Source organism: Puma concolor, chromosome D2, assembly GCF_028749965.1.
Source record: "Puma concolor isolate L17-30 chromosome D2, mPumCon1.1.hap2, whole genome shotgun sequence".
NCBI classification, from domain to species: Eukaryota; Metazoa; Chordata; class Mammalia; order Carnivora; family Felidae; genus Puma; species Puma concolor.
Window position 1 is genome coordinate 13,078,557 of NC_141677.1, and position 23,783 is coordinate 13,102,339.

Here is a 23,783-nt window from a genome sequence, read left to right on the forward strand (position 1 = left end):
AGAGTCCCGAAGGTGCATGGAACACCTCACAAGGTAATTTGGGGGACACCGAGGAGCAATGGAGCAGCTTTAAAGCCAGCCACGGTTCTCCCCCGGTGGCCCATGCCCAGAATCCCCTCGGGAGGTTGTGAAGTACAGCTGTCTAGATCGGGGGTCGGTCACAGTCCAGGTCCTGGGTACGTGTGCTGGGAGAAAGCTTACCGGCCACTCGGAGAGAGAGCATGAACAGACATGAAACAGTACGGGTCACTGATGGCAGTAAGAGCGACGTCCTATAAGGGGGTCCGACAGGGCCAGGGGGCAGCAGGGCAGAGGAGGTGAAGTGGAGCAGGCTTGTCATCCTGTGTCCCAGGAAGAGTGCCCTCTGCCCTTATTTTCTGCATCTCCACTCTTAGTTGTGGAGGGGGGCCCTGTTACGGGCAGCTGTAGTTATTCCTCCTCTTCTTTCTTGAGCGGGAGCGGAAATTGGGGAGAGCAAGGGATTTCCATTTCGTTGTTGGCTGTTTGTTTTCATGTGTTGTAAAAGACTATTTGTATATGCTGAGGAGAGGGCACCCAGAGACACCAACGTTACAGGAGAAAGAGGGCGAGTGACAGGGCAGAGCCTGAGGAGAGACGGGCCCACCACGCGTGCAGTGTCAGCCTTGGATGAGGCCGGGCTTCCAGCCACAGGTGCCAGATGACCCAGGAGACTCCTGCGAGTCTCCTGACTTTGCCCTGGGTCCGTCCCCAGTGGCCAGTATGGCAAGACCCAGTCAAGGCAGCCAGAGAGGGGGTATCTCCTCTCATGCCTCAACAAGGGAAGTAAACACGGGGTAACCGGGAATGGGAGTGAGATGGCGGGCAGCTTTGAGGACCCACTAAGGCTGACTGTGTGTGATGGCACCGGTCCCAGCACACGGGGGGCTTCCACGGAAGCACCTTGCAGCCCCTTAGTGTGAGTGGAGTGGGGAGGGTGTTGGGGATATGATGGGAAAGACAAAGGAAAGACGACAAGTCTTGGGAGAGAGGGACCATGAGTTGGGTTGTCCACTAGGCTGACTGTGGCTCTGGGTGACACTAGGGAAGGCTGTCACCGAGGAGACAGCCATGGAAGGACATAGCACTTTGAGGCTGAGAGGGAGGAAAAGGGTGAGCAAGGAAGGCTCAGAGGTGGTGGTGAGAAGGTGACACTGGGGCTGTGGACAGACATGGTCTGGAGGGGACACAGGAGAGGCCACCAAGGAGGTGGAGGACGAGGCAGGGTTAAGAGTCCATGTATCTCAGGTTCTGGAGCCCCCACCCCACCAGCCTATTTTATCTCCAGGACACAAGAAGCCAAACACAGCTCATTGGGATCTTTCTGAATATTAAGCATTCAGCCAGAGTTCTCCTCTGTGTTGCAGAGTGGAGTAGTTGAAAATGTGCCCCTCTTTGTAAACAGAGGAAGAATGAGAAAATAGTGGGGTGGGATTGGGGTGTTCTAAATGCAGCCAGTCAGGGGCCAGAGGGAGGGAGATGGCCACTCTGGGGTCTGACAAGGCTCTGATTCTGCTAGTAACAGTTCCTATACAGGGACACCTGCTCTCACTTAAACACACTCACACCCACCCACACACACCCAGTGCAGAGCCTCTCTCCTCCTCCTTGGTTGGCCCTTCCCCCGTGTCTTCCGTCTTCACTCCTGCTGACCCTGGCCTCGGCTTCCTTCTACTCAGCCATCCCTGTGCCCTACTTCGGTGCCTTCCCCTACTTCTAAAATCCCAAGATCAAATATGAGGAAAGAGAAGGATGAATTCTGGAATGGGAAGAGAGGATCAGGATCTGAGAGCAATGATTTGTGGGTCCTTTTTTCCTTGCATCAGGCCGGGGAAGGTTGAGAACCAGACTGTTCTTCCTTTTGTGTGGATACACAGGAACGCTGATATACATCAACACTCACACCCACAGAGGAACAGCTACACACACATGGACTGGCACAGGGCACGTACCACAGGCCTGTGGGCACACACAGGGACACACACAGACCTGAACACACATGCAGAACACATAAGCGCATCTCTACATAGCAGGGTTTAGGTGGCTGTCCCCCTGGGTTTCCAAGCCCCAACTATTCATTATTCTCCTTCTCTTCTTGTTGAGTAGAAGTTCCCAACCAAGACAGGAACACCTACCTGTTAAACTTAATTTAGGTGACTGATCTCTATCTTAGAATAAGAAACTTCTGGGGGGTACCTGAGTGGCTCAGTCGGCTAAGCATCTGACTCTTGATTCCAGCTCAGGTCATAATCTCACAGTTCATGAGATCGAGCCCCGAGCTGGGCTCTGTGCTTACATCATGGAGCCTGCTTGGAATTCTCTGTCTCCCCCACTCATTCTCTCTCTCTCTGTGTCTCTCTGTCTCTGTCTCTCTCTCTCTCTCAAAATAAACATAAAAAAACCAAGAAACCTTTATTTTTCAAAACACTGCCTATGGACAAATGAAGCTGCTGCCATGCCTCGCCTGAACCACAGAGTTAGCACGTATGTGGAAAACCCACAGGGCGTGGTCTATACACCAAGATACTGGCCGGGTCTCCTCAACCCTCACTATGTGCCTTTGGAAACCACTGTCACCTGTGCGACCCACCTGCAGCTCTGAGGTTGAATGATTAGGCCCCTTCCAAGTGGTCTCTCATTAGATGGGGCGACTGGAACCGTAGGCACCTGTGTAGAAGTCTGTGCTTTCTTGTGGAACAGTTCGCATTCCAGTGTTTTCTTAGTCATGTGGCATCCTTACATGTCAGATCAGGGAGAATTTCTTTCTTCTTCTACAAATACAGATCTCTGCTTGGGATACGGTGTGTGTGTGTGTGTGTGTGTGTGTGTGTGTGTGTGTGTGTGTGATTGTTTAAAAACAAACTCGGGCACCTGGGTGGCTCAGTCAGTTGAGCGTCCGACTTTGGTTCAGGTCATGATCTCGTGGTTCAGGAGTCTGAGCCCCGCATCGGGCTTTTAACTCTCAGGGTGGAGCCTGCTTCCCATCCTCTGTCCCCCTCTCTCACTGCCCCTCCCCCATCCCTCGCTTGCATGTGTGTGCTCTCTCTCTCAAAAATAAATAAACATTTTTAAAAATTAAAACAAATAAATAAAAACTCCCAGCATAAAGTCCAAAATTTTTCGAATGAGGGCAAATTAACATTAATAACAAAGCAATTGTATTCGGGGGAAACTTGTACTCAGAGCTGTAGAAAGACCCCTTACCTAGGCTTCAAAGCTTTGAGTTTGGGTCCTGGAGCCACAAAGTTTGGCTGTGAGACCTTTAGCTATTGGCTTAATTTCTCTGAGCTTTGCACTTCCCTGACTTAACAAAACCAAACTTAATATGTTTTGCCAGCCTTCGGGGCTGCTAGGGGAATGAACGGACAAATGTGTAGGGAAACGATTTACTGCTAACAAAGTACCACACAAAAGTCAGGGGATTAACGCTGGGACCATCTAGTATCTTCCACTCCCTCTACTCACGGCTGAGAAAGTCTCCCCAGGCAAAAGCAAAAGGTCTTGCTCCCATCCCCCTCGTGAAGCATTTCTTCCGCTCGTCCCCGGGAGGGTTTACTCACAGATGCTCCCTGCAGTGGACAGAGACGCTGTGGGTGGTGGGAGCGGGGAGAAGAGCGAGGGCTCCGCCCGACCTTGGGGAAAAGCCGCACTTCCAACCCTCTGACTTTGCTCGTTTCAGGGGCAGAGAATGAAAGAAGGCATGTCGAATAACAGCACCACTAGCATCTCCCAAGCGCGGAAGGCCGTCGAGCAGCTTAAGATGGAAGCCTGTATGGACAGGGTGAAGGTGAGCACGCCCGAGCCGGCCTCACCCCCTGCCCCAAACCCAGCTCGGAACGGTCCTCCCATTTCCTTGCGAGAGTTAACACGCTACCCGGCAGAGCGGCCAGCCGGCCTTGGCAGCTGTAACATTTACAAATGAGTGTTTGCCTCAGAGTTCCAAGTGTGCTCAAGGATCCAAATGATGCAGAATACACAGTGTGCATGAATTCCGTAAGGAATGGCCAAAAATAGACTCATATTCGTCTCAGCTCTATTTAGCCCTGTTGTCATGCCAATAAGCGAGAGAGTTTAACGGTGAGATCAATCAGAGTTCTCCTGCCTGATCCAGTGACTTCAAGGTTAGGCAGTGTCGGGTGTTTTGACAGGGGCGCTGTTGAGAGTGGAGCATTGAACCGTGCATCGTGTTTGTCAAATGTTCCTTTGGGGAAAGTGAGGGAAGGTGCCAGTCGCCTCCTACCATGTTCATTTCGCTGCTCAGCGTAGGTCTGTTCGTGCTGGGAGAGCTGGAGCAGGATGAAGACACCTATTCTCCGGATGTCACTTAGATTTGCAGGAGGCCGGGCAGAGCACGTCGCTCTGAAATAGCATTCGGGTCCACTGACTGTGATAGAGCTGGAACCCCGCCAGGAGTCTGACACTAGGAGGCTCAAGTCCAGCGGCCTTTGGGCACCTGGAATCAGGGGTCTCGCCCAGGCATCTGGGATTCAAAGAAGACAGGTTGCAAGGGGGCAACGGGTGACTCCTAAAGCCTTCCACTGGCAGAGCAGACAGTCCGTCCCCAAGGTTCCCATCACCAAGACCCCCTCCCCCCACCTCACGCTGCAGTTATGGCCAGCTAGCACCAGCTCCTGCCTCCATCGCGACAGTTATTCCCTCCCCTGGGGCCTTGGGGTTCGAGCTATCCAAGGAGGCAGCGGCTTGCACAGAAAGTGACGTAATGATAGAAGACACGGGGAGGGGGTCCAGCGTGATGCAAATTGGCATAAGTGGACCAGTATTACGGGCCACCTTGCACATTCTTTTTTTTTTAAACGTTTATTTATTTTTGAAAGACAGACAGAGTGCGAGTGGGGGAGAGGTGAGGGAGGGGCAGAGAGAGAGGGAGACACAGAATCGGAAGCAGGCTCCAGGCTCTGGGCTGTCAGCACAGAGCCTGACGCGGGGCTCGAGCTCGTGAAGCGTGAGATCGTGACCTGAGCCGAAGTCGGACGCTCAACCTACTGAGCCACCCAGGCGCCCCGCCTTGCACATTCAGCTACAGATGAGGCGTCGCCCCTTAAAGTCTAGGCTAGAGGAGGGAGCGAGAAAACAAACCGCCATAAAGGAGGGAGAGCCCCGCCAGTGTAGAGATGGATGTGACAATGAGCGGCCGCAGACAGTGAGTGCTCCGCAGGGACAGACATTTGCTGAGGGGGGGGGGAGGGGGTGTTGGTGAGCCTCGCTCTTCTGATAAACGTGCCTGAATACCTGCTCTGCACGAGGCGTGGTGCGGGGATACAAACACGAGCGGAATGATGCCCCCGTCCTATCGCTCAGAGAGGCCTTTGCGGGGCTGGGAGCTGGTTCTGAGGGGATACCCGAGAAGGGAGCTAACCGGCACTCATTTCCAGCAGCCGCACTTGGCAGAGAGCTGCGGGTTGTGCCGGGGAAGGCCGCTTTGGGCAGCTCGGGGGTGCCGGGTCCGCAGGCGCGGATCACACAGACGAGTGAGTGGGAGGCCTGGGCCGGGAGGTGAACTGACCTGTCAGCAGCAGAGGCGGTCGTCAGAGGCCAGGGAGCGGCCGGAGCTGCAGAAGCAGGTGCAGCGTGGAGCAAAGAGCAAAGGTGGAGGCAAAGGAGAAACAGACACCCAAGAATTGGGTGCGGAAGTCAGGCAGTCGAAATAGGAGACGCCAGGGAGCAAGACGTTATAACCCAACTGCAGAGCTCCGTGGCCAGAGACCGGAAAGACCACGGGCACCGGTTTGGGCCACGGGACGGTGGCCACGCCGGGGAGTCTGACCCCGGCAAGGAAGACAAATTCTGTAATAACAGATCCTCACTTGCAACAGTCACCAGATGTCCCCGCCACGAAGGGTCTCACCGAAGACCCATGTGCAGTCTCTGAAAGAATGAAGAGAAACCATAAGCCAACTCAAAGTCAAGTCTGTTAGATGGTGTTCAGGGGGGCAGGTCGTCCGGCTCCTGGGGTGACGACGCTGTGGAAATGTCCCGGATCCCAGGAGGGGGCTTCCTGGAGGGCATCTTCAGACTCTGTGGTAACTCCAGGCGGGTGGCCACCAAGAGCCGCGTCAGATTTGCTTCAGAGGTGGCAGAGTGGTGTCATTGAGGAGATGATGCAGGGCTTCCTGAGGGGAGAGGTGGCCCCGAAGAACCACATCCCTGCTGTGCAACCACGTGTGTTTTCTTGCTCATAAAACCTTCAACATTTATTATTTTTTTAACGTTTATTTATTTTTGAGACAGAGAGAGACAGAGCATGAACGGGGGAAGGGCAGAGAGAGAGGGAGACACAGAATCCGAAGCAGGCTCCAGGCTCCGAGCTGGCAGCACAGAGCCCGATGCGGGGCTTGAACCCATGGACCGTGAGATCATGACCTGAGCCGAAGTCGGATGCTCAACCGACTGAACCACCCAGGTGCCCCAACATTTATTTTTTTAATGTAGTAAGATACACATAACATGTACCCTTTTAACTGTTTTTTTTTTTAAGTTTATTTTTTGACAAAGAACAAGCAGGGGAGGGGCAGAGAGAGGGGGGGACAGAGGATCTAAAGTGGGCTCTGAGCTGTCAGCATAGAGCCCGATGCAGGGCTCGAACTCACAAACCAAGATCATGACCTGAGCTGAAGCTGTTCGCCTAACCGACTGAGCCACCCAGGCGCCCCATCACACGTGGTTTTAAGCACCAGACCCCCCCCCCCCCCTTGCTTCTGAACACAGCATGGCTTTGGGGAAAAATCTAGTTAACGCAAGTCCTGGCAAAATGAGGTGCGTGTTGTTATCAATTAGCCAGACAATAAAGACGGAATCTGGAGAGAAAGAGAAGCCATCAAGGACACTCCGAACTGACCTCGATAAGGGCTTTGAGGAGGGAGCAAAGAGGAAGAGAGTCACCAGGGAGAAGAAGTGGCCTTTCTAGAATGGACGAGAGGTCACTGCAGGAGGGGGGAAGGTAAAGGGGAGCCTGGAGGGTAAATGACAGAGGGAAGCCCCAGGGAAGCAGATGAGCAGGTCATAGAATTCGCTGAACAGAAAGGGACGGGAATTCCAGGTCCACGTGAAGGAGGAAAGGACAGGCTGAGCGTGTGCGGAGAACGCAGAAGAGGCGACTGGGCAGTGCCTTTCATGGGGCCCTGGAGAGAGGAAAGAACACGCTGGAGGGAAACCTCTGGAGGCTTCACGGACGAAATCATCGCGACTGCCATCCCACAGAGCTGGCCCCCAGGTGGAAGCCTCCGATGACGACCGGAGGACAGCGCGAGCTCGGGCAGGTGTCGGGCACGAAGCAGGAAAGGACACGGCTGCCAAGGCACATAGGCAGCCGTGGAGCCCACCTCTAGGCTGTGTGGTTTTACCGTGTTTGGGGGAGTGTCTCATGTGGAAGGAGAGGAAGGCGCGCTCGCAGTTCATGAGAATAAAGGAGAGGAGAGAACAGAAAGTAACTGCATTAAGCAGCTGTGTGGGTTGCAAAGGTAAGAAGAAGTAATAGCGTGAACTCAGGTCTGGGCAGTTCATGGCGGAAAAATGCAGCCAAAATACCCACTATGGTCTTGAAGTCCTGTTTGTCCCCTAAAAACATCACCTGCATAAGAGCACTTGTGCGGGTGTCGGCTTTGTCCTAAATGATGCAGGGGACATAGGAGGGACGCTTTATAAAGGCCACAGCCGGGCCTCAGGCCCTCACACAGTTGGGTTCAGAGACCCCCTCCCCACCACCTCAGCGCCCTGTCTACCTTCATTTAACGTTTGTTGAGTTCCTCCCCCAACTCAGCCCTGCTTCCCCGCATCCATGGGATTCTTCTCTGTCCGACCTAGGAGCTCATCAGGGCATCTCTCAACAAACATGGGTGCTGTCTTTGAGAACCTGTATCAGCTACTAATATTCCCCATGTATCACAAGAGCAAAGAAGATTCGACGCAGAAGATCCAGCATAGCTTTTTGCCTCCCCAAAAGCGAAAGTCTTGGAAAATAATACTCGGGATCCTACAAAAGAAGTAGAGAACACGTTCAGATGACATCCTGGAGACTGTTTTGGTCCTAAGGAAAAGAATACCCCATAGCCTTAGTCTTTCGCTCACCCGTTAGAGGCTTACGCTATACAAAATTCTACCAGGAAGGTACATAAATGACATTGGTCACCAAACAGTGAGAATTTGTCGAACAGTTGTGGCAGATACAAGCTGAGCAAAGCATAAAAGGTTTAAGTGGAGAAAGTGGTCTCTGGAGCTGGCCGGTCAGCCCGAGAGGAGAGCAGCTGGGGAGAAGGTGTTGTCCCATGGGGAAAATACAGAGGTCCTGAGCAGGCTGGGTCACAGGCTCCTAGGAAGGCTTGTGGAAGCTGTGTCTCCACTGGGCACTGCTGAGGGTGCTTTGATTTCCCTGGTCCCCGGGGGGAAAAGGAATTGCCAGGGGCTGTGACTTGGTGGGATCTGGAGGTCGACGACACCCTTTAGCAAACCTAACTCTCCAACGGGACCAGGAGGAAACAGCTGACAGACTTGCCAAGTGACGATGTGCTCAATTGGCTGTCTGTCTGTCTCTCCCTTATTTGTCCTAAGGCCTGTGGCAGATGATTTTAAGAGCGATGGGATGTACTCACCATCCCTAAGGGGGCTGTCATTAGACTGAGATTAATTTTGTCAACACAAGCTTGATGTGCAGATTGCTGACAGATCAACGGGTTTTATGTCAACTTGCGTTCCGTAGATGACTAAAAACAGGGCAGCGAGAACGTTGTCGGTTGATGAACGGTCCAAAAGACGACAGCAGGAGTAGATTAGTGTGGGAGGTTATTGACATGGAAGAAGAGAGAGTATATCATGACAGGTGATGACAGTCCTTCTCCATATCAGCGAGACTGTGAGAAAGTAGATGTAAGTGGCCTGTGTGGGAGGCCGTAGTTCCTATTTCGAAAAGAACAGCATTTTACTGTTCATGAAAATGGTATTCATTTACTTGCGAGAGTTTTGGAAGATAAAAGTATAAGGAAGAAAATGTGAATAATTTATAACCACTACATTTCCATATTCTTCCATCTACCTGTTGGCCTAGTTTTCTTTTTATAAAATTGCGTTGTTACCTTTTGCAACCTGGTTTATCACCAAACAGTATATTGTGATGATATGTCCAGGTCAGTAAGTACTCTCCTAAAATGTCATTTTTTACTGTCTCTTCTCTTCCTCACCTGATGTACAATCATTTATTTAACTGGTCTCCTATCCTTGGACATTTCCCTTATTTCCAATTTTGCAGTATTTCTTTTTATTTATTTATTTATTTTTAATTTTTTTTTCAACGTTTATTTATTTTTGGGACAGAGAGACAGAGCATGAACGGGGGAGGGGCAGAGAGAGAGGGAGACACAGAATCGGAAACAGGCTCCAGGCTCTGAGCCATCAGCCCAGAGCCTGACGCGGGGCTCGAACTCCCGGACCGCAAGATCGTGACCTGGCTGAAGTCGGACGCTTAACCGACTGCGCCACCCAGGCGCCCCGCAGTATTTCTTTTTAAACAACACTGCAGCAACCACACTGGTAGATAAAATTTGCACATGTTTCATTGTCTCTTTAGGATAAATTCCTATGGGCTGAAATTGCTCAGTCAAAGGACATGTTCTATTCTAAAGTGTTTGAATCCATATCAGATTTCCCCATGAAAAGTGGTACGAGTTTAGGAGCCCCTGAGTGGCCCAGTGGGTTGAGTTTCCAACCCTTGATTTCAGCTCAGGTCATGATCTCGTGGTTCATGGGATCGAGCCCCATGCCAGGCTCCAAGCTGACAGCTCAGAGCCTGCTTGGGTAGGATTCTCCCTCTCTCTCTCTCCCTCTCTCTCTCTCTCTCTCTCCTCTCTCCCTGCCCCTCCCCTGCTCCTTCTTTCTCTCTCTCTGCCCCACCCTGCATTCAAGTTCTCTCTCTGTCTCTCAAAATAAATAAATAAATAAATAAATAAATAAATAAATAAACATTAAAAAATAAAAAGAAAAGTGGTACCAGTTTAAAATCTTACCAGTTGGGGCGCCTGGGTGGCGCAGTCAGTTAAGCGTCCGACTTCAGCCAGGTCACGATCTCGCGGTTCATGAGTTCGAGCCCCGCGTCGGGCTCTGGGCTGATGGCTCAGAGCCTGGAGCCTGTTTCTGATTCTGTGTCTCCCTCTCTCTCTGCTCCTCACCCGTTCATGCTCTGTCTCTCTCTGTCCCAAAAAATAAATAAATGTTGAAAAAAAAATTTAAAAAAAAAAATAAAATCTTACCAGCAATGAAGTCTGTTCCCCAGACTCTCCTAGCACCAGGCCATTCTTTGAGCCAGACCATTTTTTTTTTTTTTTAATTTTTTTTTTTTCAACGTTTATTTATTTTTGGGACAGAGAGAGACAGAGCATGAACGGGGGAGGGGGAGAGAGAGAGGGAGACACAGAATCGGAAACAGGCTCCAGGCTCTGAGCCATCAGCCCAGAGCCCGACGCGGGGTTCGAACTCACGGACCGCGAGATCGTGACCTGGCTGAAGTCGGACGCTTAACCGACTGCGCCACCCAGGCGCCCCGAGCCAGACCATTTTGATTGTGGCTACATATTCCCTTCATCTGCATCCCGCACCCCCCCCCCGCCCCTGCCACATTCAGAGAGCTAGGGAGTCAGTGGAGGAGGGGAGGGAAGCCTCCAAGTAGCCTCAGTTTATGCTTTTGCACACTACTCTGGGAATACATTTCTGTTTCAAACAAAAGTTTTTGAAGATTTTATTTCCCTTTTTTTAAGTTATTTATTTTGAGAGAAAGAGAGAGTGAGTGAGAGAGGAAGGGACAGAGATAGAGGGAGAGAGAGAATCCCAAGTAGGCTCTGCACCCACGCGGGGTTCAATCTCACAAACCGCGAGATCTAAGTATTTCATTTCTAAGTAATCTCTACACCCAACGTGGGGTCGAATTTACAACCCCGAGATTAGGTGTCACACGCTCTACAGACTGAGCCAGCCAGGCGCCCCCAAAGAATTTTCTTTAAATCTCATATTCAAATCTTTACTCCATTTTGAGTTAATTTTTATGGATGTTATGAAATAACTGTCCAGTTTCATTTTTTTACATGTGGCTGTCCGCTCCACTTTAAGAGCACATTTTCTGTTGTGATGCTTACCTTCTTATTGATTATACCATCAAGGTCTTATTGATTATACCATCAATAAGGTCCATTGATGTTGTTGCAAATGGCAAAATTTCATTGTGTGTGTGGGGGGGGGGGAGCTGGGTAATATTCCATTGTACGTAAATACCGTATCTTCTTCATCCACTTATCAATGGAAACTTGGCTGCTTCCCTATCTTGACTATTATAAATAATGCTGCTGTAAGTATAACGGTGCATATATCTTTTCAAATTAGTGTTTTGTTTTCTTGGGGTAAATACCCAGTGATGAAATTGCTGGATCATATGGTATTTCTATTTTTAACTTTTTGAGGCGCCTCCGTACCGTTTTCCACAGTGGCTACGGCAATTTGCAGTCCCACCAACAGCGCGTGAGGGTTCTTTTTTCTCCACATCCTCACCAACACTTTGATTCTAGCCACTCTCACAGGTGTGAAGTGTGACATCTCACTGTGGTTTTAATTCCCATTTCCCTGATGATGAGTGATGTTAAGCATCTTTTCATGTGTCGGTTGGCCATCTGGATGTCTTCTTTGGAGAAATGTCTAGTTAGGTCCTCTGCCCGTTTTTTAATTGGGTTATTTGTTTTTTGGTGTTGAGTTGTACAAGTTCTTTATATATTTTGGATACTAATCCCTTATCAGATAAATCATTTGCAAATATCTTCTCCCATTTAGTAGAGTGCCTTTTAGTTTAATTTTGCTTTTTGTTTCTCTTGCCTTAGAAGACCTATCTCGAACAATGTTTCTATGGCTGATGCCAAAGAAATTACTGCCAATGTTTTCTTCCAGGAGTTTTATGGTTTCGTTTTCACATTTAGGGCTTTAATCCATTTTGAGTTTATTTTTATGTATGCTGTAACAAAGTGACCTGTTTCATTCTTTTGCGTGCAGCTGTCCAGATTTCCTGGCACCATTTGTTGAAGAAATTGTGTTTTCGCCATTGTATGTTCTTGCCTCCTTTGTCATAGATTAGCTGACTATATAAGCATGGGTTTGTGTTTTTAATTTTCTTAAGTTTATTTATTTATTATGAGAGAGAGAGAGTGAGAGCAGGTGGGGGATGGACAGAGAGAGAGAATCCCCAGCAGGATCTGCACTGTGAGTGTGGAGGCCAATGTGGGGCTCGGTCCCACAAACCATGATATCACCACATGAGCCGAAATCAGGAGTCGGATGTTTAATTGACTGAGTCCCCCAGGCGCCCCAAGTGTGGGTTTATGTCTGGGCTCTTTATTCTGTTCTACTGATCTATGTGTCTATCTTTGTGCCAGTACCATACTGTTTTAATTAGTACAGCTTTATAGTATATCCTGAACTCTGGGATTGTGATTCCTCCCTATATCAAAAAACCTCCAGCTTTGTTCTTCTTCTTCAAGATTGCCTTGGCTATTCGGGGTCTTTCAGGGACCTATATTTACATAGCTCCATACAAATTTTATGGACCTATGTAAATATACTGCCAGAAAACCTCAGACTAGGCTATGGCATATAAAGGACCAATAAAGTATTCACGTAAGAAAAAGCTTTCTTCCAGAAAACCAAAGAAAACTTTAGGTAACTGTGTTATAGTCAAAAAATGTAAAACAAATATAGAATCTATGAAACCCTAGCTCAAAGGAGAGAAAAAAGAATGAGTTGGAAAAGAAGGAGGTGGAAAAACTAAGGAGAAAAGTTGACAGGGGAGAGGGAACACCATTAAACGCAGCAAAGAGTGTAACACACACTATAGAAAACCAAATTATTGGGGCACCTGGGTGGCGCAGTCGGTTAAGCGTCCGACTTCAGCCAGGTCACGATCTCGCGGTCCATGAGTTCGAGCCCCGCGTCAGGCTCTGGGCTGATGGCTCAGAGCCTGGAGCTTGTTTCTGATTCTGTGTCTCCCTCTCTCTCTGCCCCTCCCCCATTCATGCTCTGTCTCTCTCTGTCCCAAAAATAAATAAACGTTGGAAAAAAAAAAAAAAGAAAACCAAATTATTGACACAGAGCACAGGCTTAGGAAACGCCTACATAATGCAAAAGAAAAAGATGAACAGTCAGATAAAAGCAGTTAGAGAGAGAGTGATACAAATAAAGACTGACAGGAACATTCCAAGATTTGAATGCTGGTGTTCCCGGCAGAGAGAACAAATGGCATAGAAAATACTCTTAAGGGTAGAATATAAAAAGGTTTCATTAGGGGCGCCTGGGTGGCTCAGTCAGTTGAGCGTCCAACTTCGGCTCAGGTAATGATCTCACGGTTCATAAGTTCAAGCCCCGCAATGGGCTCTGTGCTGTCAGCTCGGAGCCTGGAGCTGCTTCGGATTCTGTGTGTGTGTGTGTGTGTGTGTCTGCCCCTCCCTGCTCACACTCTGCCTCTCTCTCTCAAAATTAAACAATAAAACACTTAAAAAATAAATAAATAAATAAATAAAAAGCTTTCATTAAATAAAGGAAGACTTGAATCTGCAGATGCAAACAGCCCATTGTGTTCCGGGAAAGACGATAATAGGAGATAATAAGCCCATAGACACATATACTGCTGCGGTTACTTAATCTCAACAGTGAAGAAAAAGCCCATTAAGTGTACAGGCAGAGGAAGCGATCCTTTAGGACAAGTACCCCTAATTTCATATGTATTAAGTGCTTGAATCCTCACCCCACCCCTGAGATATTGGTGCTACCCCACCCTACTTCACAGACAAGAAAACTTTGGCTCACAGTTATATGATGAAGTGGGGATACCAACGCAGAACCTCAAGTCTTATTATTAAACTATAGGGCCCTACCTACCAAGGGCAGAAATATCAGTCTGGACAGCATTGCATCTCCGTTCATTGCAGCCTAAGATTATGTAAAAATTCTCAAATTCTGCAAAGAATTCTCCACGTAGCCAAGCGGTCATTGATGTCCTAGGCAACAGAAAATGAAACTCTCAGTTAGGCAGAAAGTTAAATATAATGCAAATTTGTTGCTTCTTTTTTTTAGCAGAATTATTTCATTTTATCCAATTGGGCTTCACTAAAGGAGATACAGATGTGCACAGTTTCTGTTAATTTATGCATAATAACATATATTAAGACTATAAGACATTTTCTAGGGAAATTCTCACCGGGTCAGAAATTTCATCCAAGCCGGGGCTGAGTATCTTGTCCTTGCAATCCACACACTACGTGGGTCATAGCAGGCATTGGTCACGCTGAAGGATGGATTTAGTCTATTTAGAACAGCTGTCAGTGCAGAGCCTGCTTCAGATCCTCTGTCCCTTTCTCCCTCTGTCCCTCCCTGGCTGCTCTCTCTCTCTCTCTCTCTCTCTCTCTCTCTCTCTCTCTCTCTCTCTCTCTCTCTGTCAAAGATAAATAAACATTAAAAAAGAAAAGAATCCATCACTGGTATACAAAGTCTTTACCAGGTTATGGTTTCTAGGTCAATATTCAGTCTTGGAATTCTGCTGGATATTAATGTGATAGGGTCACTCTTTTCAATTTTTACTCTTTATAGACTTCAGATTTGGGCATCAGAAAACATTTTTACTCCATTCATACCAAATGATTAAAGAGATCTCTGCCCACCTATGTCAGTTCATAGACTATATAAACATCAGCAGCAGCAGCCAAAAGAATACTAGATGTCTTATCGTGTGAACGTCACCAGTGAGGCAGAGGGTGAACTTCTTCCATAGGAATGACCTGAGAGTCTACTTACTTCAACACTACCTTTCATTCCAAAAGTTAGACCCTAACATAGGTCGATCATGAGAAAACATAATCTGATGAAGAACTTACACCCACCCATTGTGGTTGTTCTTTTCTCTACTCCCAACCTTCGAGGTTATTCTAGTCATGTTGTGTATTTTTCATTAGATGGTGCTTTGGGCATTCTAACGCTTAACAGAATCTTGCTGTTAGTTTGACCACACAGTTCTACCTAGAAAACAAACCATCTTCTCAAGCCCAGGTTACCAATAGGCTTTGGTTTACTAGATTGTATTACATTAATATCACTTGAGTTGAGTGTTATTGGAGACTAAGCTGCTTCAGCTGAATAGTCCACTTTCTCCAAATTTCTCCAGAGCTATTATGCTGTGCATTACTTGAAACTGTCACAACTCCAACTCTAATAGGAATAGGACCCACCCTCTTTCCTGTATCAGCAGCCACGTCGCTCACAACTTTTCTCCCAATCGACTTTGACGCAGTTGATTTCAGGGTCTACAGCTATCACTTCAGGTTTAATCCACTCCCCTTCACCATTTCAGGTCAATCGTTTGTAACCACTGGTTACAATATGTACAAGATATACATGAGGAAAAACTGCAAAACCTATGAAAGAGATCAAAGAAAATCTAAATAAATGAAGATATTCCATGTTCATAGATAGGAGGATCAATATTGTTAAGATGCTGGTTCTTCCCAACTTAATCTGTAGATCCCAGTCAAAATCCCAGCAAGTTGGCTTTTTGATACTGATAAGCTGATTCTAAAGTTTATATGGAGGGGCATCTGAGTGGCTCAGTTGGTTGAGCATCCAACTCTTGATTTTGGCTCAGGTCAGGATCTCAAGGTTCAGGAGTTCAAGCCCCATGTTGGGCTCTGCACTGACAGCATGGAGCCTACTTGGGATTATCTCTCTCCGTCTCTCTCTCTCTGTCCCTCCCCTGCTCCCATGCTCGCTCGCTCTCTCTCTCTCAAAAATAAGTAAATAAACTTTAAATTAAAAAATAATAATAATAAAACAGAATAGCCAACACGATATTGAAAGAGAAGAGGGGCACCTGGGTGGCTCAGTTGGCTGAGCATCTTACTCTTAATTACGGCTCAGGTCATGATCTCGTGGTTTGTGGGTCCAAGCCCCGCTGTCAGCACAGAGCCTGCTTGGGATTCTCTGTTTCCCTTTTTCTCTACCCCTCCCCCACTCTTGCTCTATCTGTCTTGCTCAAAATAAATAAATAAACATTAAAAAGAGACAGAGAGAAGAGAAAGATGGAAGGCTGACACTACCCAATTTCAAGACCTACTATAAAGCTGCAGCGATCAAGACAGTGTGATATCAACAGAAGAATAGACAAATAGATCAGTGAAATTGAATAGACAGGCCAGAAACAGGCTCACATAAATATAGTCAACTGATCTCTAAAAAGGCAAAAGCAATACAATGGAGAAAGGATAGTTTCTTCAACAAATGCTGCTGGAATAACTAGACAACCCCATGGAAAATACTAAATCAAGACACAGACCTTACACCTTTCACAAAAATGAGCTCAAAATCAATCATAGACCCAAACTGAAAGCAGAACTAGAAAACTTCTAAAGGACAGCACAGGAGAAAATCTAGATGACCTTGGGTCTGGCAATTCGTTTCTAGCTATAACACCAAAAGCAAAATCTACAAAAGAAAGAATTGCTGAGATGGACAGCATTCAAATTAAGAGCTTCTCTGTCAAAGACTCTGTGGAAAGGATGAGAAGACAAGCCACAGACTGGGAGAAAATCTTTGCAGAACACATATCTGATAAAGGACTGGTATTCAAAATATACAAAGACCTCTTAAAACTCAACAGTGAGAAAACAAACCACCCCGTTGAAAAAAAGAAAAAAGACCAAAGATCTGAACACACACCTCACCAAAGAAGATATACAGATGGCAAAGGCGCATCTGAAAAAATCCTCCATATCATGTGTCACTAGAGAACGACAAATTAAAATAACATTGGTATACCATTACACAACTATTAGAATGAGTAAAATTTAGAAAAATAACAGTAACAAATGCTGACAAGGATATGGATGGTAATGCAAAAGAGGACAGCCACTTTAGAAGGCAGTTTCTTACAAAGCTAAACATAGTCTTACCATACGATCCAATTATATCAAAAATATACAAAGCAAAATTTGAAGAAATGTCAAGAAAGATGAACAAGTTGTGTAAGAGTATAGTGTGTCTTTCCTAGTCCATGGCGGATCAATTAGACAAAAGAGAGGTAATCATATATTAATAATAAAATTAATTAGGTTGATCTGATAGATAGGTAGACAGATAGATGATAGGGTGTAGATCTTTATCCAGAAAACATTAAGAACACTTTTCTCTAAGCACCACTACATTCTAAAAAGTAAAAATGGTTATACCACATTCTTTGACCATAGGGCCATAAAGTGGTGGCCATAGTATGAAATAAATGTCAGCCTCAGGAACCTTTTCAGACTGTCTCTTGGGGCACCTGGGTGGCTCCGTAGGTTAAGTGTCCAATTTAAGCTCAGGTTGTGATCTTGTGGTTCATGAGTTTGAGCCCCACGTCAGGCTCTCTGTGGTCAGCATAGAGCCCTCTTCAGATCCTCTGTCCCTCTCTCCCTCTGCCCCTCCCCTGCTTGTTCTCTCTCTCAAAATAAATAAACTTTAAAAAATAAATAAATAAAAATAAACTATCTCTTAGCGAAATTGATTTTGAGAATGCCATATGTAAATCCGTAAGACATATATATATATATTTTTTTTCAACGTTTATTTATTTTTGGGACAGAGAGAGACAGAGCATGACGGGGGAGGGGCAGAGAGAGAGGGAGACACAGAATCGGAAACAGGCTCCAGGCCCTGAGCCATCAGCCCAGAGCCCGACGCGGGGCTCGAACTCACGGACCGTGAGATCGTGACCTGGCTGAAGTCGGACGCTTAACCGACTGCGCCACCCAGGCGCCCCAAGACATATATATTTTTAACAAACACTCAAAACATAAAAGGGCATAAGACTTGAAAACAGGAAGGTAAGACAATTTGATTAAAGGAAAGTGTTCTTGTTCTTGAACAGGCAGAGTCTATATTGTAGAAATGTCTGTTCTCTGTAAATTAACATAAATTCAACACAAATCTAATCAAAATTCTATTTCTGTTTTTGGAGGAAGCAAACTGAAAACTATTCTAAAGTTCAATTAGATGAATAAATGGTGAGAGCATCCAGGAATATTTTTTAAGTATATATGTGCAAGGAGGAACATACGTAGAATTTTTCCTGCCAGGTATTAGAATTTATTTTAAAATCAGAACACTTAGGGGCGCCTGGGTGGCACAGTCAGTTAAGCGTCCGACTTCAGCCAGGTCACGATCTCGCGGTCCGTGAGTTCGAGCCCCGCGTCGGGCTCTGGGCTGATGGCTCGGAGCCTGGAGCCTGTTTCCGATTCTGTGTCTCCCTCTCTCTCTGCCCCTCCCCCGTTCATGCTCTGTCTCTCTCTGTCCCAAAAATAAATAAACGTTGAAAAAAAAATTTTTTTTTAAATAAAATAAAATCAGAACACTTAAAGATTTATGATTAGATAGATCAACAGAACATAATAGGAAGTCCTAAATAGATCCAAGTGTACTGGGAATTTGGAAAAGGATCCAGATGGTATCTCAAATCAATACCACAGACTGTGTGGCTTAAACAACAGAAATTTATCTTCTCACAGTTCTGAAGGTTCAAAGTCCAAGATCAAGCTGCCAGTAGGGTTGATGTCAAGGCCTCTGTCCTTGACTTGCAGACAGCTGCCTTCGCATTGTGTCTTCACATGGCCTTCCCTCTGTGCTCAGGGGAAGAGAGAACTTTCTGGTGTCTGTTATTCTTTTAAACAGACGCAGTCCTATCAGATTAGGGACCCCCCCCCTTATGACCTCATATAACCTTAATTAGGTCCCTGAAGAACTTATCTCCAAATAGTCGTATTAGGGTTGATGGCTTCAAAATATGAATTTCACTAGACACAATTCATTCCTTAACTTTGATCAAACACTTAAATATAACAAATATAGGGGGGCCTGGGTGGCTCTGTTGGTTGAGCGTCCGACTTTGGCTCAGGTCATGATCTTGTAGTTCATGAGGTCGAGCCCCGCGTCCAGCTCTGTGCTGACAGCTCAGAGCCTGGAGCCTGCTTCAGATTCTGTGTCTTCCTCTCTCTGCCCCTCCCCTATTCATGCTCTGTCTCTGTCTCTTTCTCTCTCAAAAGTAAATAAGCATTTAAAAAAATTTTTTAAAAATATAACAAAGTACTAGGAAAATAGGAGCAAATGCTTTTATAAACATCTGAGAAGGCCAAACATACCACAAAAGTGGTTCCTAAAGTAAAAGTGGTTTCTTTTAAGTTTATTTATTTATTTTTGAGAGAGCGAACGTGAGTGGGTGAAGGGCAGAGAGAGGGAGAGGGAGAATTCCAAGCAGGCTCTGTGCTATCGACACAGAGCCCAATGTGGGGTGCGAACCCGTGAAGCCATGAGATCATGACCATAGCCAAAACCAAGAGTTGGATGTTTAACCAACTGAGCCACCCAGGCACCCCATAAATTAGAAACTTTGACCTTATTTTTTAAAATTTGAGATGGTAAAAACCCCCAATTCACAAAATAAGAAAAACATCTGCTACCTGAGTAATAAAGGGTTAATTTCTCTAAACCTCTCTGAAATTTCTCTGGAAAGTCAGTAAGAAAATAAAATATCCTCTGTTTCTTTAATTGTACGAACAACACCAATGGGTAGTTTAAAATAGAGAAATATAAACATGGTCAAATACAGGAAGAGACATTTACCTCCTTAAATAATATAAGAATCACGCTCGAAACAACACTGAGATCTACTCAAAAACAAACAAGCAACGCTGAGACCCAGACTGGTTTTGTTTTGTTTTGTTTTGTTTTTGGTATAGTTAACACACAATATTACATTACTTTCAGGTGTACAAAACGGTGACTCAGTTTCTCTATATGTGATGTCATTTCACACAAATGTAGCTACCATCTGTCACCACACAGTACTGTTACAGTATCATTAACTATGTTCCCTCCCCCATGCCTTTTATTCCCTGGACTTATTCATTCCATAACCGGAAGCCTATATTTCCCACTTCCCTTCACCCATTTTGCCCCCCTTCCCCTCTGGTAACCCATCAGTTTGTTCTTTATATTTATAGGTGTGATTGTTTTTGTTTGTTTATTCTTTTGTGTACTTAGGTTCCACATAGGAGTGAAATCTTGTGGTGTTCATCTTTTTTTAGACTGACTTAGTTCTCTTAGCATAATGCCCGCTAAGTCCATCCATGTTGTCACAAATGGCACGATCTCATCCTTTTATTTGGCTGAGCAATATGCCATTTGTATGTATCTATACTTATCTATACCACATCTTCCTTATCCCCTTGTCTATCGATGGACACTCGGGTTGCTTCCATATCTTGATTATTGTAAGACTGTCGATGTTTTTAATCTTTGATGAAATCCATTGTCATCCATCAGCTGTGAAGCAAAGAAGTCAGAGGCTTTCGATGGTCGAGGGGAAAGTGATAACACTCTTCCAGAAGGATAGTTTGGAATATGTATCAAAATGTTCGTTGTGTCTATCTTGACCCAGTATTCTCCCTTCTAGGAATTTACCCAGAGACAATCTCGCAAATAATGATGGGAAGTAAGAGTTTCATCAGAGCACTATGTACAGTGTCAACAAATTATAATTTTTGACTGTCCATCAGTAGGGACTGGTTAAGTAAGTTACATAGAGACAATGCTACACTATACTCTAATTATAAACAACGACAGACATCTGTGTGTACGGAGTGACAAATAGCATGTTACAGAACAGCATCTGAAATTGCATGTGAAGGCTGAACAGTAAGATACCTAAAAAGATGTTCACCAGAGCGCTGTCACCAAGTGGCGGTTGACTTTTGCTCCCAGCTTTGAACTTTTGGGGGTTATTTTACGAGCAAATAAGGATTATTATTGTAAAGATAATAAAGCGGTTTCAAAATTAAATTTCTTGGTAGGAATCACCCCTTCCACAGAGATGCTACCACACCCCCAGGACCCAGTTACACACTCCCTCCTCTGAATTTATTACCATTGGTTTGGTATGATGCTATGTGAAGGGGGCAGAGGGTGCCATGGGAGGTGACCACATCGTGACCGTAAGTGGAAAGGGAGACCCTTTCTGTTCTTTCTGCGTAGGTCCTCTCCACCACACCATCAACGTAAGCAACTTATGTGTTGACCCAGGAGGTTGCTTTTTACTCCTGTAAATTAAATTAAACAAATGTGATTGCATGCATGCTGTTCATTTTGTATACAATCTGTATCTTCCTCCTTATTCCCTTAGGCACCAATAGCCAAATGCAAAATAGGGCCATATTTTCATGTAAACACACTGCATAAAAATTATAAATGATATCCCAAATTGAAGTGTAAATTAGGCTGTGGTTATCTTTTCTACTGGTTTCTCCCATCAGTGTGGATAATCCAGAGCTATTTAGTAGAACCGAATAGTAAGTAAGTGTCCAGGCTTGGCTTGCTGAGACATTTCCGTTGGGCAATCAGCCTTTTTGGCTCTTGCTCCACATTTGTATTTGAGCCAGAGTTTTTCCTCATAGTCCTTCTAAGAGGTAAGTATTTCACATGTCTTTTTTTTTTTTTTTTTAAGCTTCTTTATTTTTGAGAGAGAGCGTGAGCTAGGGAGGGGCAGAAAGAGAGGGTGACACAGAATCCGAAGCAAGCTCCAGGCTCTGAGCTGTCAGCCCAGAGCCCGACGTGGGGGCTCGAACTCACTGACTGCGGGATCGTGATGAGTTGAAGCCAGACTCTTAACCGACTGAGCCACCCAGGCGCCCCACGTCTTTCACATGTCTTACCCTTATTTTTTTTTTTTTTCTAGAACTTCCTAGGAGTCATGACAGTGCTGCTGGTTTGTGAGTTCTTTTAAAAGAACAAAATATGTTCTTTATGGTTCCATTTTTTCCCCAAGATAAAACACATACGGCTGAGTTATCCACAGCCAAAAGAGAAAATTCTAAAGCGAAAGCCAGTCATTGTTAAAACAGAAGATGAGCGGGGCTCAAATATCACAGTGTTCCCTGTGGGAAATGGAAAAAGAGCAAAATCAGGGAGCCCATCGTGTTCTGATAGGTCACTGACAGCTGATTCACAGGGTCCAGAGAAAGTCCTGGGAAGGGATATGATTAAGATGATAAATGATGTGAAGTTTGAAAGAATGACATTTCTAAAAGAAAATAAATATAAATGATGCCCTTTGACCCAGCCAGAAGTCAAGGCAGTGCTTACCAATTTTGCCTTTCCCGTGTGCCTCGTCTGAACCCTGGTGGTGCCCCTCCGTTGCCCCACTTTCTGCTAGTTTAACAATTCAGCTGTGAGCCTTTCCTTTGCTGTCTCCTCCTCTCCCAGACACATCCACGGATCTCCCCCGGACCGCCTTACACGGTAACTTTCTACCGTCAGATTTAGAAATCAATTCAAAGAGGGGGGTGTGAATGAGCAACTCTAGAACAGCCATCAGATCAAGGGAGGAAAATCTTTGACTTAAAACAAAGAGAAGAACATTAAATAGTAGAACAAGAAGGCAAAAGGTGTCTTTTGAAAAAGACAAAAGACGCTTCCTGTTGGAGAGGATTCAGGGTCGGGGCACTGTGGGTATCAAATCGCCCCAACAATTTCGGAGAAACCTCCTCATGTCTGCTTCTCAGTGCCCTCCCAGAAAGTAGCCAGATGACCAATGAAGTAAGAGCCCACTGTGCGTATAACAGCATCCATTCTGTCACTGAGTCACAAGCCAGCAGGTAATGCTATCCCCATTTACAGGAGTGAAAACTGAGTGCCAGGGTGTTTGTCTTGCCCAGAATGACACAGCTCATTAGTGCAGAGCGCAGCTCCGTCAGAGAGGTCGTTTCTTGACTCACAACCCAGTCCTTTTTCTAGAAGAGATGCCACTGGCTTTCTAGAATCCCTAGAGCCTAGAATCTACTTGTTACATTCGTCTTTCACCTCTGAGTAAGTCACAGAAACCTCTTCAGTGACTCACTGGTTCCCATCACCAAATAAATTACTCTTGTGGTGAACTCACACAATGGTTGAATTATGGTTTCCTTTCTGGAAAATCGGGATATGTCAAAACTGAGAGGCAGTCGGAGTCATATAGGACGTGTACCAACCTCTTTCAAGGGGCGCCCGGGTGGCTCAGTCAGTTAGGCGTCCAACTTTGGCTCAGGTCATGATCTCACGGCTCGGGAGTTCGAGCCCCGCATCCGGCTCTGTGCTGACAGCTCAGAGCCTAGAGCCTGGAACCTTCTTCGGATACTGTGTCTCCCTTTCTCTCTGCCCTTCCCCTGCTCATGCTCTGTCTCTCTCTCTCTCCCTCTCAAAACTGAATAAACATTAAAGATTTTTAAAAATAAAATAAAACAAAACTCTCATCCAAGCATCTTGGATTTACCTCTCAATATACAGTCAACTTTTCATGTGGAGGAAAAAAAAAAACAGCTTTATGCTGATAATAGTAAACAGCAGCTAATCCAATATTATGAACACTGGACTTCAGAATTCAGGGAGGGCCTCTCTGTTATATTGTTCATGTGTTCACACATACATCTTCTACTCCCTCTGGTGTCCTCCAGGTATACCTTTACCCATCCCCAACTAGCTGCTATATCTGTGGCCTAGGACCCAGCGATAGTGTTGCCTGTAATGAAATGGATCAACACAAGCCACTGGAAGCCAAGTACGTTAGCCAGCTCATGCTGCTATAACAAAGCACCATGGACCCAGTGGCTTAAACAAAGAAATGCATTTCTCACTGCTCTGCAAGCTGGGAAGTCCGAGATCAGGCTGCCTGCATGGTCAGG

General features: G+C 45.9%; 1 protein-coding gene across 5 annotated transcripts in view; it reads left to right on the plus strand.

The window, feature by feature from the left end:
* The window catches only part of GNG4 (G protein subunit gamma 4), a 70,716-nt gene that overhangs the window by 41,553 nt on the left and 5,380 nt on the right, over positions 1–23,783 (plus strand). For 3 of the 5 annotated variants that reach the window (XM_086679628.1, XM_086679627.1, XM_086679624.1), the window contains exons 3-4: positions 1,845–1,962; positions 3,698–3,805. In XM_086679628.1, the coding sequence (XP_086535754.1) occupies positions 1,948–1,962; positions 3,698–3,805 (123 nt within the window). In that variant the 5' untranslated portion in view covers positions 1,845–1,947. The remainder of the gene's footprint in view (positions 1–1,844; positions 1,963–3,697; positions 3,806–23,783) is intronic. The other 2 variants (XM_086679625.1, XM_086679626.1) reach the window with 1 other exon arrangement.